The 20,809-nt window shown below is 37.3% G+C and overlaps 1 protein-coding gene across 1 annotated transcript in view; it reads left to right on the top strand.

The window, feature by feature from the left end:
* Positions 1-20,809, top strand: part of lgs (BCL9 domain-containing protein legless) — a 684,040-nt gene that overhangs the window by 457,152 nt on the left and 206,079 nt on the right. The window contains exon 8 of the mRNA XM_090410672.1: positions 8,973-9,456. Coding sequence (XP_090266798.1) covers positions 8,973-9,456 — 484 coding nt within the window. The remainder of the gene's footprint in view (positions 1-8,972; positions 9,457-20,809) is intronic.

Genomic DNA, 20,809 nt, shown 5'->3' with positions numbered 1-20,809 from the left:
GAGAAATGAGTAATGTGTCTGGCCATGAGGCCAAATGGAGAACATATCTGTGTGTATTAATCATGAGATAGAAGGCTTGGAGGAATTAGTCGAAAATGTGCTTTTCAAAATCTTCCATGAATAACTTCAGTCCATAATTTTTGTTCAGATTTAGTTGGTGAAGCAAGACTTCACAACAGTCTTTGTATAAACATTCTAAGAGAGAGAGAGAGAAAAAAAACTGCTTTTGTGAAGGACCCTTGGTCTTATTCCAAAGGCTTGAGCTTCAGTTGAGATGACATATTCTGCAAATCCAGACTGTTCCACCTCATGGAATTTAACATAATTGAGATATTCATCACAACAAATAGCTACCAGTTTCGACAATGTACGATAGCCCTCTATGATAGTGAATTTGATAAATGTCAGAGTAGGTTAAAGGCAGAAATTCATCCTTTGCAGAGCAAAAGCAGAAATTTTATTAATAGAGTGAAATGATGTCTGAAGACCACCAGATCTGAGCAATTTGTCTGTTCTTTTAGAAACACCTTTAAAATAAGGAATACTAAAGTGATGAAGCATTTCTTGGTAGGGAGGTGAAGTCCAAAGTTGTTAAAGACCTTGTTTACATAAGTCTCAGTGAAGCCATTATACAGGAAGCTAGTTTTAATATAATTTATTTCTTATATGATAGCACCGCCTCAGTGGGGCATAAAGAGTGAGCAATGATGTATAAGAATAATAATGGTCATTTTTTCAGGATATGCAGAATTTTGACAAGGATGGTGTTGTGAAAGAGTGTGAATATCATTTCTGGTTGGGTGCTCTTTCTAAAAACAAATGTGTAGGCTACCATCTTGTTGAAGAAGAGAAAGCGATAGCAGGTCTAAAAAAGTAATACAATCTTTTTCTACTTCAAGTGTGAACTGAATGTGATGGTGAACTCTATTAATCTCCTTAAGGAAATACAAATGGAAAGCCTTGCCAAACTGCAAAAATGTCATAACCATATTTTGTACCACAAGGAAGATAGGAGAAATATTGTCTTAGCAGTCCTTGTTGAAACCACTCCACATGATAATTTTCAAGGTTGGTAAAGCTTGTTCTTGACAAATAACATCACCAGGGTGGATGACAAAATCAGAGAAGTAAAGAATATTAGTTGGGAGAGTCTTGATGCAGAAAGTCCAGTGTTACATCTTGTAAATCATTACTGGACTGAGACAAAATATCCAAGCTGATTAAGAGAGATCACTCAGACGAAAATGAAGTTTTGAGATTTTGTTTTGAAAGAACTGTTCTTAAGGAACAAAGAGAATTTTCTTATGAATGTTGAAAGTAATTTAGAAAGGTGCTTTGTAATTTGGGGTCAAGAGAAACCAATGCAATCAATGCAATGACATATATTGCTTTTCGAATTTTAGGATGTCCATATAACCTAGGAGGTTGACCGTGATAAATTTTAGTTTCTTTTTTTTCTTCATTTCTGCAAGAGAGCCATTGTTGGTAACTGTGTTCTATGTTTTTATTTGACTAGATTTAGGATGATTAGAGAACAGAGTTTTCTATAGTATTTTTTTGGCCTTGATCAACTGTTGCCTTCTCCTTATGAACTCTAGTAATTACTAAAATTAGTGTTCCTCTTTAGAGTAAAGTCTTAATTTCTGGAAAAGATATATTAAAAGGTGAAGGATTGGGCTTAGGATTTCTGCTGCTAATTAGAGGACAGTTTTCTGTAGTATTTTTTTGGCCTTGATCTACTGTTGCCTTCTCCTTATCAGCTTTAGTAATTACTAAAATTAGTGTTCCTCCTTAGAGTAAAGCCTTAATTTCTAGAAAAGATTTGGATGGATTTCTGGAAGAATTGGGCTTAAAATGAGGATTTCTGCTGTTTCAAAATGAAGATTGTTACCCATGTGTGAAGGAATATTGTCAGTGATTCCACCTGTGGAATCCACCCCCTTGGTGGATACACCACAGATTAAGATTCCACCCCCTGGGATTCCCCAGAGGGTGGAATCTGTAGCTGAAAAAATTTAGGAATAATAGCAAAATCTGGACCTTTACGGATTTTGCTGTTATTTTGCAGAATGAGAACTCTCTTCCCATAAAGTGCCCTAGTATTGTCCTCGTTATCAACCTTTTGTTTGTTCGGTGTAGTCATGGGTTTTTGTTCTCCTTAATTGCTGTTTTATGGTTATTTAAAACCGTAAATATATGAAAGTTATGGAGAAATGCCATGGAATAATTTTTATTTCATATATAAATTGGGAAAAAAAATTCCATGGCACTGCATAGAGTTCCAAGACTCGTCTTGGGGGACCACTACCCCACAATAATAATTAGAAATATTTAAAAATTAACAGTGCAAATCTAATTAAATTTATTTCAAATATTAAATAAAATACACAGTTGCTGTACAGGAATGTCATAAAAATCATAGCAAGCTTTCTCAGTAACCGTGTTTTAGTTGTACTTCTTGTATATTTTATTATAAATATCTTGTTTCTTATATGTAAATATTTTCAGTTATTTTTTTCAAGTGTACTGCATTTTAAACTTAACGTTGCATGCATTGTGGTGAAGAAATCTGATTTGCAGTTTTCATGGAATCGGCCCCTGATGTATTCCGTTGTCACCTTAAAACACAAGGTATGGCTCTCGTCTACTAAAAATCCTTCTTACCCCTGCTTGAGCCTATACCCTCCCACATGTGAGTCACATTCACAGGGATTGTTCATTGAGTGAGGGCTGTATTTTTAGACATTGCTAATTACAGCTGAAACGGATGCCTAGTGTTGCATTTTCCCTGGCAGAGATGTCCATGATACCATATGCCTTCAAGATTTGACTTCCTCTGTGTGACTGTAATAGAACAGCCACATTGTTTTGATTTGCTTTCCGCATTTTAGTCACTGGTTTGTTTAACTAGGTTGCGACAAAACGTTTTGTGTTTTTCACTGTTTCATCTCTTCTCTAGCAGTCCAAAAAGATTATTTGTGATGGCTAACAAGAAAATCATATTTTGTATGAGTTTATCCTCTGTAACGACAAAGGCCATATCAACTGAATTGTAAAAAAACATTGTATAACATCTAACAACCCAAAACAAAGTCAAGGCAATTTTTCATGAATTGACTTATACTTTGTTTAAAAAGGCTAATTTTTTTTTTTGCTTGTAAAATTAATAAGCATTTAGATGAGCACTTTTAGGCTGAAAGGTTTCTTTCATCCTATAGCTGGTAGGCATTACCTGAGCTTCTCCTACATCTATTCAGTAATCTAATCTAGTTCAGTAATCATTTTGCTGGTTTAATATCTTCATGTCAGGGCAAGAAAAGAAGCACTCCTCAGACTGATCTTACAGCAAGATATTGAGATGTTTTCTCTTACTACTAGTTAGGGTATTTGCAGATTCACCACATATTGTGACAGGTTCTTTGATTATTACCAAATCTCTGTAGAGGATGTGCTTGTTTCAGGATATATTAGAAATAAGTAATTAAGAAGAATCCTATATTTGGTTAGTATATTTAAATTACTTTAAAGGTATAAATATGTGAACCAACAGAATTATTGTTTTTTCCCCGTATATAGATATAAGGGAAAAAAGAACAGCTGTGAATAGAAATAATTTCATTTGAGGCAAATTTTGTGATATTCTGCATATTCAGTATGGTGCTGGGATGTTACAGATTCCATGTGATCCTCTGACCTGGAGATGCATGTTCTCATTTATGATGGGTGTAATTTTGAAAAAAAAGAAAAAAAAGATTTGTTTGCGAAATATATACATGACTAACCAATGATACTGTCTCAGTATACATTGGTAGCTTAGTAAATAGGGAAGGAGTTATTCAGCAAACTAATAACGTTGATCAGCTGATTCCTGTAGGCATTGCAGGAATCCCTATGTGTTTATGGAGCAGCAAATCATCTTTTACAATTTACTGTGCTTTTTGTGTATATTTATTTCTTATTTTCACAATTGGATACCTCACTCTCTAAAATATGTCCATTAAATGAGGAACTGCTTTCTAAATATAAGAGACAATTGCAATCACCATTGGAATTATCCACCTGTTTGAGAATTTGTCTTTCTTCACATGAGTTTCTCAGCAGCTCTTCTATGTTATCAATCATCTCTATGCATCCACCAGAACCACTCCTCTTATAAAACATAGGATTCATTTTTATTAAGGAATAGAGGGATTTTTACTCATTAAGTCCATTATTTCCAAAGATTGGGATCATCCCTGTATAGTGAAAAACATCCCCTCATCAACAAACAAACAAACATTATATTTCACATGTAAGAAAAACAAGTAGTTTTATTGTATCACTTAATACAGTACAGAGACATTTGCAGTATATATACACACATGCAGTATATATATACACATATATATATTATTATTACTACCCAAGATCTCATGGAGTCAAAGACTCATCTGGGAGTCCATTTTATCACACACGCATCTCATCATACCGTGTCTTAAACACACTCAAACTCCTTGCAGACATCACAATCTCAGGCAAGGCATTCCAATCATTCACAACTCTGCACGAAAAAAACCTGCCACTCACTCCCCTACTCACACCCTCTTTATACAGTTTCCAGGGATGACCTCTGGTTTTCCCCTGATCTCCCACTATTCTCTGTAGAACTTCTCCACCATTGATCTTATAACAACCCCTTACCAACTTGTAGGTCTCTATCATATCTCCCCTCTTCCTTCTCTCCACCAGACTCTGCAAATTACATCTTCTCAATCTTTCCTCATACTCAACATTCCAGAGGTCAGAAACAACCTTAGTCAGTCGCCTTTGGACCTTTTCCAACATCTCTTCATCCTTCTGAAAACCCGGTGACCAAATCTGGGCACAATAGTCCATGTGTGGCCTAATCAAAGCCTTATACAATTGAACAAGAATCTCCCTACTTCTACACGTCAGTGTCCTCCACATCATTCCAAGAAGTCTTTGTGTTGTCTTCACAATTTTGGCGATGTGTCCCCTAAATTTTAGATCCTTATCCACTATCACCCCCAGATTCTCATTTCCTCTACCTCCAACAATATATTCTCACCAAGCATAAATTCTGCATCCCATCTTTGTTTTCCAAATTTTAAAACCTTACATTTTGCAACATTGAACTCGCATCCCCATTTGCTTGCCCAATCACTCAATTTATTCAAGTCTTCTTGCAAGGCCACAACATCTTCACTAATATTTATGGTTCATCCCAACTTTGCATCATCTGCAAACAACTGAATATCTCCATCCAAATCTTCGCCAATATCATTAATATACAAGTTAAATAGTAATGGCCCTATAACAGACCCCTGAGGCACTCACTAGTTACTTTCCTTTTTCTGGACACTGCACCCCCATACACAACTTGCTGATACCTATCAGATAGCCAGTCTCCAATCCAATGCACTAATCTAATGTCCAACCCCATCTGTTCTAGTTTGACTGTCAACTTATCATGAGATAAGTTGAAAATATGTTTTGCGAAATCCAAGTATATTACTGTGTATCCTTCTCCTCTGTCCAAGGAAGCAGTCACTTTATTGTAATAAGTAAGTAGATTACTAAAACACGAGCTCCCTTTAGCAAATCCATGCTGTCCATCAAAGATAATACCATTGTTGTCAACCCAACTCTGGATCCTAGTTCTCACAAGCTTCTCCAACAACTTAACCACAACATCTGTCACAGAGATAGGCCTATAGTTTGATGCTTGAATTCGATCACCTCCTTTATGAAGTGGCACAATCTTGCCCTCCTTCCACTCCTTAGGAACTTGACCGAGTGCAAGACACCTATTAAAAAAATATGTCAAGGCAGGTGTCAACTCTCTGGCACATTCCTTCAGAATACGCAGTGATATATTATCAAGTCCCACAGTGTTATTTACATCTAGTTTACTCAACTCCCCAAACACCTCTTGCTCACTTACAGTCAGTCTCTCCTCCCCATCATCAACTGCTCTCAATCTCTCCATGAAGTCACATTCACAAGATTGAAAGATCTTTATGAACTGCCCATTAAGTATCTCTACCACACATTCTGCAACATCTGTCTTTATACCATTTCCTCCAATCAGTGTCATCCTTCCATAATTATTCTTTCTTTTGCTGGCTACATATCTAAAGAACTCCTTAGGATTATTTTTGGTTTCATTAGCTAACTGCTATTCATACCTCTCTTTAGCTACTCCCACCAACCAAGTCACCCTCCTTGCCTGGTCTTTGTAGACCTCATGAAATTGGTTACTTCCACTTCTGTTATGCTGTCTCCACAATGCCCTTTTTCTCTGTATCGCATGCTTAATCTCTTTATTCATCCATCTCACACCCACCTTATTTAACCTTCTCACCCTTGGAATACATTTAGACATTGCATCTACTAGATAGTTTTTGAAAATCCCCCAAGCTGCATTGATCTCTTTTCCAGCTAATATGACATATATATGACTACTATTAACTCGGAGTTCGGATATGTTCATTTTAATATAAACTGACTAAAAATCTGAGAATTATAACAAATTGAGATTTATTTGAAAATGCAACATGTTTTGTCAGCATTGACTTCATCAGGCGTTAAGAACATAGAAAGCTATTAAAAGACACTGAAAAAAACATTGAGACACTACAAAGCTATACAATTATAAAGCTATAATATCATCATCATCATCATCAAATTCCTGCCATGTACCCTCAAGGGGTGTACAGGATATGACAGTACTACATGAAAAAATTACATCATTACTAACTTCCTATCTACAATTTTCCTCCAAATCAGTCTGTTACTTGTCAAGACTCCAACATTATCAGATCTTATATTTCTATCATCTAAGGCACTTTGTACCGTATCAATCCACCTATATCTTGGTCTTCCTCTGGGTCGTTTTCCTGCCAACCTGGCAGAGAACACTTGTTTTGCTAATCTTTCCTCTCCCATTCTATTTAAGTGACCATACCACCTGAGCAATAATATAATATAAGCTATAATATTTGACTGTAAATTACAGTTATTATGAACTTGAGCTATAGTCCGTGGTAAAGTTCTATTGTTGTACACTAGTGCGTGTGTGGAACCACACAATCTCCAGTATCTGATAGTAGAGCTGAAAGAGTCAGGCAAATTATAGCTGAGATTATTGTTCATATGAAGAGGGTCCAAGGTGATTTCTTTTGACTCGACAATGCGGCGTTCTACCTCATCGTGGCAAATGTGTAGGTTTGAAGTTGTTGTCCAATTTACTTCATGTTGGCGGCTTTCGTTGTTCGTGTTTATTTAAAACTGGACATGGCCTGATAGGGCAGTAGCTCTGGTTCTCTTGTAAGCAATGTCTCTAACCAAGCCGGCAAGTAGAAATTGGCTCTCTATAAATTTCTGAAAGAATGTTATTTATTTAAATATGTTTTACTGATTCCATAATCATAAGTAACATATGACAGACAGGAATGTAAGCCAATATAATTAAATAATAACAATGAAGTAACTTATGGGATAATTTTATTTATCATAATATTTTTGCTCTGATATCAGGAGCATCTTCACTATGAATTTTAAATTAAACAGGCAGAAGAGACAACCAGAAAGCTCAACAGTTAAAACCTACACATTACACCAATAACATAAAGCAATTGGAAATAGGTTTCCATGCATCTATGTGTAGTAGCTTTTTAATAATATATCTTGTTTTAAAACTAAAGTAGTTTCTTAACGTATTTTAAACTATGCCACAGTGTGTTATTTGCATGTATTTTACATGTTTTTTGATTGTTAATCGTTGATCTCTCTCTCTCTCTTGCCTATTTAATTTCAAATTCATACTGAAAATGCTCTTGGTACTAGCACAAAAATCATATAAAATAAAATTATCACATAAGTCATTCAAGTGCTATTATTGATTTCGTTATGCTCATTTATGCTGCTATCGGCCATTTATCATGATTACTCTACCTATAAAAACTATTTAAATAATAGTGTGTTCAGTTTTAACTATGGAAAGATGGTGAATGTAACACAGAAGTAATGCGGTATACTTTAATAGAAAGTGTAACACACTGACATAACTGGCATGGGACTGTACTTACAGTAACATATCCCTCACTATACATTTTGGAGCCTAAAAGAAAGGATTAACATATCCTTCAGTGGCGTGAACCAACAGAAACCAAGAATTTTCTCAATGGTTCTCTCTCTGTTATTGATGTTTATATCAAATCAGCAAGAATCCATTCCTGCTGCAACATTAGATGCATATATTAACACAAATCTTCATCCATTCATTGTAGAAATAATATAAATCCTCTAATGCCTTCTATCCCTAAACAGGGATAAAAGTTTGAGGATCAGAGGGGAGCCATTCTCTACTTTAGCCATCACTGCCAGCCTGTCAATGATTTCTTAGGCATCAGTTGAGAGAGTACAGCAGACAATGGCCACCAGCTTGCAATCCTACACTATATACATTAGTGTGTGAAATAGTGAATTATATAGTCAATATTCCTTAGTTTCAGAGTTAAAAACCAGAACTTCCAAGTGGGAAAAAAACTTTTTTTGTTTGTGCCAGAGATTGACCCCCAGGAACAACCTGAAAAAGGGCCTAGAAAATGTTCTTTTAGTTAGCAGCTAGAATCAAACTAAGAAAAATTGTTGGAATAATTTCACTGGGCATCAGTTTTACATTTTTTTTTTTTTTTTTTTTTTTTTTTTATAAAATTTTAACAACTGGTTCTGAAACTGCTTTAGAATTTAACAACAGATCGATACAAACTAGTGCAAGCCAGATATGGTTTCTCTCTCTCTCTCTCTCTCTGTGTGTGTGTGGGGGGGGGGGGGTAAACATAGCAGCATGAATAAAGGATGTACAATAATGTGCACTGTTGTCATCCAGATTGTGTCTCATAATGTTATTCACACATTGATGGTTAATTTTAATTTTTATTTATTTATTTTATTTTATTTTTTTTCAGGAATTAGGAAGTAAACAAGATAAAAACACTGAAGCACAAGATATTTACATTATTAAAAGAGAGCAGGAGGAGGTGGGTGACATGTTGGAAAAGAAACCTTTTATAGATGGGAGTATTGGTGCGTCTCCTATATTAGATGCAAATGGTACAGACTCTTTGTGTCATGAAAATCATAATGGCAGTGTTGAATCTGTGAAAGGTGCTAATGAACATGATTTGCAAGATTTTGTGTTAAAGTGTGAGGATCAGAAACCACTGGTCTCTATGAATCACTGTGATGGAAACATAAACATCAGTGAAAGTGGTGCTGCGAAAACTTCTGTAGACATGAAACCAAGTGCTGTGACCAACGCTTGCAGTAGTTCTTGTTCAAATTCTTGCAGGAGTCAAGAAACATGTAATGGTGCTCCTGCTAACTGCAATAGCACAAGCTCAGCAGGTAATCCTGTCTCCAATCCATCTAATAGAGAAAGTTCTCATGATGGTAAGGTTAAATTTTAAATGGGAAGAAGTAATTGAATATGCTTTATTGTCCCCCTCCTTTTGTAAGATGTGTATTAATACTTGTATCCATATTGATTGCTGTTTTATATTTTATTTGCTGTTATTTCATATGCAACAGCTTATGAAATAACTGCAAACTTAATTAAAATAATCTTTATTAATAAGAATTTACACTTAGTGTCATGGTTCATATAGTAACGTGCAAGGTTTGCATCAAAAGGCATATGATTACACATAGTAGCAGGCTGACCTACAAGTGAAAGATGAATGCTAGTGATCAAGCAGCACATCTGCCAGCAAGCAAGGGGTAGGTAGGTACAAAGTGAATGCACTTAATAGGATTAAAGACTGGGAAGCAAAGATGAGAAATGATATGAAACAATTTTTATTTTCTTTTATGGATAGTCTTATTTTAATCACACATAAATTTTTTAAAATAGCTAATGAGTAATTAATATTGCAATATTTCCTCAGTTATACTGTTGCATTGTTTTCTGTATAATATCTCACGGCTCTTACTTTTTCAAATCAATTAATTGTTCACATTCTACCTTGTAATGATTGTCGCCACTGATGATGACCTGTAATATTCAGACTGAAATATATGGCCTTAAATAAATAATATCACTTATTTCTTGTGTTTTTTCATGAACCTCTCATGAACTAATTTTGCTTTCCTGACCATACTAGTCACTTTTCTTGCTTGTGCTTTGTAAATGAACTTGTTTGATAACCTTTTTCTTTATTATTAATTTTTATGGGTATTTTGCCTATTTTTCTTTAGGAGTAACCCTTTTATGATGTCATTGGCTTTCTACTCAATTTTTGTAGGACATTATTGATATTTTTGGACATACCTTTTGTAGGATGTTCTTGGTTGTCTTCTTTTGGAGCAGCATCAGGTGTATAGCGATAAGCATTTATAAACCACTGCTGTAGTATGACAGAAAGGAAGGGGGAGGATGGAAATGTGGAGATAGAAAGATCAGAGAATTGCGGGTAAGACAAAGATATGTGAATTTAAAACTTGGGTTTCGAGGTGGGATATAAATTCTTTGAGAAGGTGAAAGATAGAATATTTTTAGGGAAAAAGGAGAAGGATAGAATATGATAAATCAAGATTAGGGGTGGGAGAAATGGAGTGTGTGTGCTGTTTTGAATTAGTATCATCTTCAGAGCTTGTGGTAAAAGTGGAGGCTATGTCATGTCTTCTTAGTGTTTTTTTCTCAGGTGTATCTGTGTTGTTTTCCATTGGTTTGACTCTTGACCTAATATTTATGTTGTGGAACTTTCAACTCTCGGAAATTATATAGGGGCGATGAACGTTTATTTAGTTTTTGTCACAATGCATAGAATATCGGAAACAATAGCCATAAAATGTGACAAAAACTCAGTATGTGTTCACTGCCACTATGTAATCTCTGAAAGATGGAAGCTCTACAAATTAAAAATTAGGTCAAGACTCAGACCAATGGAAAACAACACAGATACACCTAAGATAAGAACATTAAGCCTACATGACATAGCCTCCACTTTTCCCATGAGCTCTCATCTTCAGAGCTCACACCCCATTACTCTCACCCCTAATCTTGATTCATCATATTCTGTCTTTCACCTTCCTCCCAAACAATTTGCATACCTTTGTCTTACCCGCAATTCTCCCACATCTTTCTATCTCCATATTTCCACCCCCCCTCCCCTCCTTCCTTATATTCTTCATTGTATCTGCCTTTAAAATATCAATAATGCCCTAAAAATTGAAAAGAAAGCCAATGACATCATAAAACAAGCACTCCTAAAGAAAAATAGGCAAAATTGCCATAAAAATTAATATTAATTTAGAGAAGTAACATGAAAAATTTTCGAGAAATAATGTATTTTTCTTTATATTCCCTCCACAATGTTTTCTTTTTTCCAAATCTTACTTAATGATGCTACTCATCACATGCTGCTTCTAAGCCCATTCCCTTACCCTTCTCATGCATTAAGGATGTCCTTCGTTCATTTGCAAATTGTTATGTCATGGCATGAGAAGGGTTTAATCTCTTTCTCTCTCTCTCTCTCTCCACAGCCAGAGATAGTGTGGCTCACTACGTTGACTTTGGATACATTTTCTGATTCTATTAACAGATACAGCACTCTCAAACCTGCCCCCCCCCCTTTCAATGCATGTTTTTTCATGTAATTATCTCATAGTAATTGTATAAATTCCATTTCCTCTTTCCAATCTGTATCTTCATATTGCAATCACTCATAATGTTACTCAGCCTACACTCATTGTGCTGATCTGCCAAGGCATCTCATCCACATTTTCATTTACATGTATGGATAGGTTGCATAATTATAACTTTTTTTTTTTTGACTTCCACCCACAAAAGCTGTAAATCTATAGTACAATTAGTACCATGGGAGGACTAAGACTTTTTATTATTATTTTTATCATTCAATCCAGAAATCATCTCCATAGAGACCAAACGTGGAATTTTTTTTCAAGCCACTTCAAACCTTCAATAAGCATTGGAGGCATAGAATTGATTGGAATGCACATACACTAACCGCTTGGCCAATCAAGCTGGTGAGTAAATTTAAATATATAATTAAAATTAGATAACTCGCACATAAAATAAAAAGTAAGCTTGATAAAACAGAACGGTATATTCAGAGGACATTTCACAAAGGAAAATTAAATCTTAGCATGTAAAAAAATGTATCTATTATTATTATTATTATTATTATCATGAGCTACTCCAAGGAGTCCTTAGACTCATTAAGAGAGGTCCTAAAATTCATGTCAAGCACTATCTCCAAGCAGAAAATCTAGTTCTAACACCCTTACTTGCAAAGATTACCCCTAGTTCTCCTACCACTAGACCTGTTCTGAAAAAATCTCCTCTGTATTAATCTTTCAGTAATTTGTATATCTCAATCATATCACCTGTTTTCCACCTGCTAGCCAGTTTTTGGAACCCACAAATCTTCAACCTATTCTTGTAAGGTTCATTCCATATATCTGCCACAATCTCGGTCACTTGCCTCTTCATCGCCAAGAAACCCAAGTCACCAGATCTGCTTACAGTAGTCAGGATGGGATCTTATCAGGACTCAATAAAGAGGAATAATAAACTGCTTGTCAAAGTGTTCTTCAGTAACCAAGTAATCTGATGAGATGCTTTATCCACTTTTGTTATGTGCCCTCTAAATTTTAACTCCCTATCCACTAACACTCCCAAATCTCTGGCTTCATCAGTTTCCTGCAAACAGTTCCATCAATGTGGTATACAGCTGGTAATCTTTTTACCCCAAAATGCATAACCTTACACTTTGCCACATTATAACAACATCCATTCTCCTTTGCCCAGTCTGCCAATCTATCCAAATCATCCTGCAAAATTTTGACATAATCTGCATTAACTGTTGCTCTACCCAATTTGTATCATTGGCAAATAACTGAACAGTTCTTCTCAGATCCTTTCCTATATCATTAATGCACAAATTAAATAGTAGTGACCCAAGAACAGAGCCCTGCAGCAATCCATTAGTCACAAGACTTCTTCTGGACCCTACTTCTGAATGAACTACTCTCTGATATCTCTCCATCAACCACCCTCTTATCCACCTCACCAACCCTATATCCAACCCCCATGTGTTGCAATTTACTAATTACAATTCGATGTGGTATCCTGTCAAAGGCTTTTTCAAAGTTCAGCAGTATCACTGTAAATCCATTACTTTTATCCAGCTCGGCTGTCACTATTATAAAATGAGCAAGTTACTGAGGCATAACCTCAGTACTTCAGGAAACCATGTTTCCTCCTATACAGTATCCTATTTCCATCTATCCATTCCTGTATTTTGCTCTTTACCAACTTCTCCAGTACCTTGATAACAACCCCTGATATGCTGATCAGTCAGTAATTTGCTAAATCAGTCTGGGAGCCTCCTTTATGCAAGAGAACTATTTTCTCCTCTTTCCAGCCATGTGGGACTAACCCAGAGCTGAGACTTAGATTAAACAATATGGTCAAAGGCACTGTCAGTTCCCTAGTACCTTCACGTAAAACTCAAGCATCTATTCCCATAGCTGTTTTCACATCATGGTTCAGTAATATGCTATGTACCTCCATTTGATTTACCTCAGCTTTCACGTCTTTGCCTCTCTCATTACTGCAATATCTCCACCTGGATGATATACTCTTGCAAAGTGTTTAATTAGTAATTCTAGTATTTCGACTGATTCAGTTACCTCCTTATTATTGGCCTTAATTAAAATCATTCTTCCTTTTACTTGCAACATATCAAAAGAACGTTTGGGATTATCTTTTGCCTACACTGCTAATTTCCTTTCATACTCTGTTTTTGCCTTTCTTACCATACTGGTTACTCTTCTGCCCTGTGCATTGTACTATGCATGTGCCTGCTGGTCATCTTTCTCCTTGAATTCCCTCCACTTTTTTTTTTTTTTTTTGGTAGCTCCAGCTTAATGATGGCATATTTATTCATTTAACTCCCACTTAATTTACTCTCCTGATTCTATTAATTCCCTCAAGCACTCCTTTAATACTCATGCACTATCAACATCCAACCCTTGTAGTTTCACATTCCATGGCACTGATCCAAGCAATCTCCTAAGCTTGTCATGCTTACAAGCCATGTAATTCCACATATACCCCTTCTTAACTGAAAATTCCACACATTTAGCCATCTCCCAAGCCAAGACTATGTGATTACTCTCACCAGTTGATGGCAACGTTGTCATATTAGGTATGGACACTCTCAAACCCCCTAGTACATAGATGGTGAACCTATGGCACCACTGAAGAGACCTCAATAAAGGTCAAAACCAGTCTGGGTAGTGACCCTTCCCATAATGCATTGCATTACACATGCCCACAAGGTGATGTGCTTTACATTTTGGGATACTAAGGCAAGTGATGTGAAGTCAGTCCACCTTTGCCATGAGTTGCCCCAGTCTTGAAGATACTTCAGGTGCAAACTTTGTTTGCTTTATCTTAATTTTATTTTAATCCTTACACTATATAAAGAATTAAACCAAATATATAATTTATACTGAGGAAAGTGTTAGGTGCATCGCTCCAAATGTGGGAACACTGTTCTAAGGTTGGGCAGATTTGAGCTTTATAGAGTGTCAGGAGTTGAGCAGGAGAGAACTGTTTAGAACAGGAAAGCATGCCAAGTTTTTTGGTGGCTGAAGAAGTTATGGACTTTATATGTTCTTGCCAGGATACATTGAATCATAGAGCTAACCCAAGTAGAGAAAATTGGTCCTGGTTAAAATTCACCAGGTTACTCTCACCCCACTGGAGAATGGAGCTTTGTTACAAAAATCTCAAAGCATGAGGTACCTGATCACTAAAAGGTTTAGAAAATGAAAAAGAGGAGTAGAGAGTACTGTCGTCGGCAAAGTTATGAATATGATGGATATCAGGGACAGAAGATCATTAATGTATAGGAGTGCAGCATGGATGAGAGTACTGAGTCCTTGGTGGGGGGGGGGGGGGGTTACACCAACATTAATTGAGAAATCTGACGAAAGGAAACCTTCCATAGCCCGCAGGGAGTGGCAAGAGAGGGGGGCAGGGCTACTTGCCCCCCCCCCCCCCTCCCTGGGTGCGCCAATGATTCCACGCATATCTCCTCTTGACAGTACCCCCCCCCCCCCTCCTGTTTGACCACCTCATGATAACTCTCACTGACCAGCAGCAGCATTGATATCTCATTGACAACCACCAATATTTATGATATTCAGGATATCAACAAACACCATAAAACCAGCCTTATATCCAATGTAAAAAAAATAATAACAATTCAGTTTTAAGCACTGTTTTCTCGTCATCATCAATATTCTGATATGTACCGTCAAGTGACAGAAGGTGATTCACATAACTTAGCTCTCTTACATTTTTCTCTGTATTCTTTTAGGGCATCTTCCGACTTATTTCCTAGGAACTTTTGGTATACTTTCTTCTTTTCTATTACTGCTTCTTTAACTTCCTGTGTGTTCAGGATATTATGACAGCACTACATGATTAACTTTACATTATTGTTAATCTCCTATCAACAGTTTTTCTCTAAATTAGCCTATTACTTGTCAGGACTCCTATGTTTTCGTAGCTAACATTTCATTCTTCTAAAGCACTTCTGTCCGAATCATTCTACCCTAATCTTTCTCAGATCTCTTATATCTGTAGTCTCTAATCTTTGCTCAAGTGCTTTATTTCTAATCCAACACATCAGAACAGATGTGTAAGGATCACAAAATTGGAAGCAATAATCAGAACTCAAGATTTAATCTTGGGGGGGGGGGGGGGGGGGGGGGCGAGTTGAGTAGACGATTTGAGAATACACACTACGCATTGCATACGACCTATGACTGAGCATCTGCAATGATTGCCAATACATGATGCCCATGCTCTCTGGCCTGGCTCGGGCAAACAAAGTATCGCACGAGCACTACTTTGTTCACCTTGTGTTCACAATGGCCGTAATTCCCAAGAGCCAGAGGGTATTCCCACCTTATGTGACCGTTAATTCATAAGTAGTATAGAAATAGAAGACATGACACAACATAAATAAATAAATAAAAAAAAAATAATTTTAATTAGGAAAAGATTTTTGGAAATTTTTCTAATATTTTTTCCTTTTGGGGGGGGGGGAGGGCTACTTGCCCCCCCCCCCCTCCCTGGGTGCGCCAATGATTCCACGCATATCTCCTCTTGACAGTACCCCCCCCCCCCCCCTCCTGTTTGACCACCTCATGATAACTCTCACTGACCAGCAGCAGCATTGATATCTCATTGACAACCACCAATATTTATGATATTCAGGATATCAACAAACACCATAAAACCAGCCTTATATCCAATGTAAAAAAAATAATAACAATTCAGTTTTAAGCACTGTTTTCTCGTCATCATCAATATTCTGATATGTACCGTCAAGTGACAGAAGGTGATTCACATAACTTAGCTCTCTTACATTTTTCTCTGTATTCTTTTAGGGCATCTTCCGACTTATTTCCTAGGAACTTTTGGTATACTTTCTTCTTTTCTATTACTGCTTCTTTAACTTCCTGTGTGTTCAGGATATTATGACAGCACTACATGATTAACTTTACATTATTGTTAATCTCCTATCAACAGTTTTTCTCTAAATTAGCCTATTACTTGTCAGGACTCCTATGTTTTCGTAGCTAACATTTCATTCTTCTAAAGCACTTCTGTCCGAATCATTCTACCCTAATCTTTCTCAGATCTCTTATATCTGTAGTCTCTAATCTTTGCTCAAGTGCTTTATTTCTAATCCAACTCTCCGAATGTCTTGTATACTGCTAGTTTAGTGTTTTGAACACTGTCTTGTATACTGCTAGTTTAGTGTTTTGGTTAATTTCACTCTTATTCTTTAAATTTATCCATCTGGTTCTCCACCATACCAACTTTGCTGATTGTGTTGTTTATTTCCAGATTTAACCTACCATGTTTGCCTGGAGGAACGAAAGAAAATATGTCTATGGCAATTAAGAGGGGGTGGATGAGATGATTGTGATGGTAGGAACAAATGACTTGAGAGGTAATGTAAATTGGGCAGCGAGAGATATGAAATTCTTGCTTGAGATAGTACGAAAGAGGACAGAGAGAGGAAAGATAGTGTGCATGTTGCCTAGGTATGATAGTGACGAGCTGAGCAGAAGAGCAGTAATATTGAATAACATAATAGCTGGAATGTGTCAGAAGAGAGGATTGGAATATATGGATGAAAGATTGCTGCTCTGAACGAGTCAGTGTGTCAATGCAGGGAAACTAGAATGCCCAAGGTGGATGGTAGCAGGGTTGGCCTCTTGTGGGAAAGGGTAGTTGGGAGAAGAAGGACGACATCAGGTAATGCTGAGCCCAGTGGAGTCTAGAGGGGATAATGCCAGGAATTGGTGGCGCTGATAGCATCAGCCTGGCCAAAGATTATTGGGATCACTGAGACGTGGTTGACAGAAGAGGATATAATAACAGGAATAGAAGTAGGAGGGTACAGCATTTTTCGGCAGGATAGAAAGGGAAAGTGTTGTGAAGTACTGCTTATGATAAGTGACAACTTATGTCCTCTAAGAGTGGAGACTTTGGAAGGCAGTGGCACTAATGATTTTGAAAGCATATGATGTGAGGTAGAGGTGGGCAAGACAGGATATTTAGTGGGGTGTTGCTACAAACCAAGGAGCACAGAGGGTGGGGACCAGGAGATGTTTAGACAGTTGAGCTTGGCAAGTGCAAGAAGAATGATTGTTATGCGAGATTTTAACTACAGCAGTATAAATTGGGGAGGGGAAGATGCATGTAGCAATAAGGGAATGGAATTTCTAGAATTCTTGAGGGACAAATGTCTTAGGCAACATGTAATAGAGAGAACAGGAGGTTCAAGAGTTTTGGATTTGGTCATAGCATCAGAAGAGTTAATAATAACGAGATGACATCTCTCCCACCAGTTGGAGAGAGTGACCATGTGGTTTTGACTTGGAAGATGAATAGACATGCAGAAATATCAAACAGACAGGATCATATGTGGAATTATAAGGCAGCTGATTATAATAGTCTTAGACATCAACTTGGGGAAGTTTCATGGAGGGAAGAATTGGAAGGCCGGGATATCATTAGTGCTTGCGAAATTATGAAGGAATATTTGTTAGCAGCAATAGTAAGCTGTATTCCACAAGTGAAGAAGAGGACACAGTTTGGTGTAAAGTGGATGACAAACAATATTAAACAGGAGCTGCATGTAAAAAGGAGGCTATGGAAGAGATATAAGGAGACAGGTAAAGAGCAGTTGCATGAAGAATATAAGACACAGGCCAGGATAGCGACTAGTCAAGTAAGGAAGGCGAAACTGGAATATGAGAAGAGATTGCCCCTAAGATCCAAAGAAAATCCTATGGAATTTTTTAGCTATGTGGCCAGTAGGAGGAGAAATGATTGTGGAAGAATGTCATTGTGGGATAAAAATGGGAATAGAGTGACTGATGTAGAGGAATTGTGGAATTGTTCAATGAACACTTTATTGGCATATTTCATCCTGGAGGAGTAAATTTTAATACTAGAGGGATAGGGCAGGTTTGAGGTTTAGAGGTGCAGGAGGAGAAATTGTTCCAAATACCGAGTACTCTGGATGTCAGTAAAGCTGTGGGACTGAATGGTATTTCACCACGAGTTTTGAGAGAATGTGCTAAGGAACTGACAGCTCCTTTGACCTGGCTTTTCAATGAAAGTCTGGCTACGGGAAAGGTGCCCAGGGAATGGAAGGAAGGTAAGATAGTGCCATTGCATAAGGGTAGACTGGAAGTGTCTAATTATAGGCCAGTTTGTGTGTCATCAGTAGTTGTTAAGATCTTGGAGAAATTAGTTAGGGACTATATACAACATTGGGCAGATGAGGATAATGTTATCTGTGAGAGACGACATGGATTTGTTAGGGGATGCTCTTGTTTTAGTAATATGCTAGCCTTTTATAATAAAGTTACAAGAGCAGTAGATGAGGGAAAGGCATATACTGCCATTTTCTTGGATTTAGCGAAGGTATTTGACAGGGTGCCACATGATAAGCTCATATTTAAGTTGCAGCACATGGGTTTGGATTCAGGATTAGCTATTCGATAGGTATCAGAGAGTTGTGTATGGTGGGGCAGTTTCAAGGAGGGAGGCAGAGGATTACAAGTGGGGTCCCACAGAGCTCAGTACTGGGAACTATATTGTTTAACCTTTATATGAATGACATTGTCAGTGGATTGCAGGGGGATATTCGGTTGTTTGCGGATGATGTGAAGCTGGGAAGGGTTATTAGTAATAGTGCAGATGTGGTAGTCATGCAATAGGATTTGAATAAGCTAGACAGATGGGCAAATGAATGGGGGTTTCGGTTTAATGCAGCAAAATGTAAGGTCTTGAGGTTTGGGACACATCGATGGGATGCTGCATCATCTATTCGAGGAGCTATACCGGAAGAAGTAGGGGAGACAAGAGATCTAGGGTTGATGATTGATAGAAAAGTGAAATTCAGGGGACTTATTTGCAAAGGTGGTGAAGGTAACACAGAGGATTGCTGCAATAATGAGAAGGATGCTGACCTACAGAGATAAGAGTTATCATTCCCTTGTATAAGACCCTGATCAGACCACACTTAGACTATTGTTTTCAGATTTGGTCCCCAGGATTTGAAGTAGATAAATTAACTGTGGAAAGGATATAAAGGTGGATAACAAAGACAGCTAGTTTCAGGACTGTACAATGTTAGATATGAGGATCGGCTGAGGGAATGTGGACTGCAGAGTTTGGTGGATAGAAGAAGGAGAGGTGATATGATTGAGACTTTTAAACTGTTGAGAGGTGGTTACAGGGTTGACACTGGGGACTTTTTTTTCGTTTGGTTGAACAGCAGGAAGGAGTGATAACAAGGGGCTATCCCTGGAAGTTACGAAAGGAAACTGTGAGCTAGAGGGTGAGGAGTGGTTTCTTTGCATGGAGGATGGTTGAACCATGGAATGCATTGCCTGATGGAGTGGTGAGAGCGAGAACAGTCAATGAGTTTAAGGAGTGGTATGATAGACTTTGTGTTTCTTAGGAGGGGCCTCCCACGGTGAGTCTTGATAGACTTGTGTTTCCTAGGAAAGACCTCCTGTGATGAGTCTTTTGACTTCTTGGAGGCCTAAATAGTAATAATAATCTTCACTAAAAAGTGTGCCTAAAATAGCTGAAATATTTTACTTGTTCTATAGGATGTCTGTTTAGAATGCAGCTGAAGTTTTCTATGCTCCTGCCTATTTTTATAGTTTTGGTCTTTTTTATTACTGATTTTCATGCCAAATTTGTTACATTTGTTATTCAATTTACTTAGAGAATCCTGGATACTTGCAATGGATGTGTTTAGGGGTATCATCTGCATAAAGCAAAGAGCTAAGCCTTTATCTCCAAATCTAATATCATTTTTAATGCACTTTCTTTCATAATGTGATCCATCATCATCAGATTCCTGATATATACCTTCAAGGGGTGTACAGGATATGATAGTACTACATGAAAAATTACATCATTACCAACCTCTTATCTACACTCCTCCATGTGGGGCACCTGTTTGTGGTGGAGGGGACCTCCCAGTGATTTTACTGGCCATTTTCATTCCTCCTCTTTTTCTTTGCTCTTCTTCCCGTATTCTTTGCTCTACTTCTCCTGAGTCTTTTTCACTATCCTTTTTTCAGACCACCATTGCTGGGATCCAATGCCATGTTTGCCGTGCGGTGCTACCCATGGACATCTGGAAAGGGGGATCCTGGTAGTCTT

Source organism: Typopeltis vanoorti, chromosome 20, assembly GCF_054136105.1.
Source record: "Typopeltis vanoorti isolate ZY-2024b chromosome 20, IOZ_Tvanoo_1.0, whole genome shotgun sequence".
Classification (NCBI taxonomy): Eukaryota; Metazoa; Arthropoda; class Arachnida; order Uropygi; family Thelyphonidae; genus Typopeltis; species Typopeltis vanoorti.
Note: the sequence above shows the minus strand (reverse complement) of the source record. Positions and strands in the feature narration are given on the sequence as shown.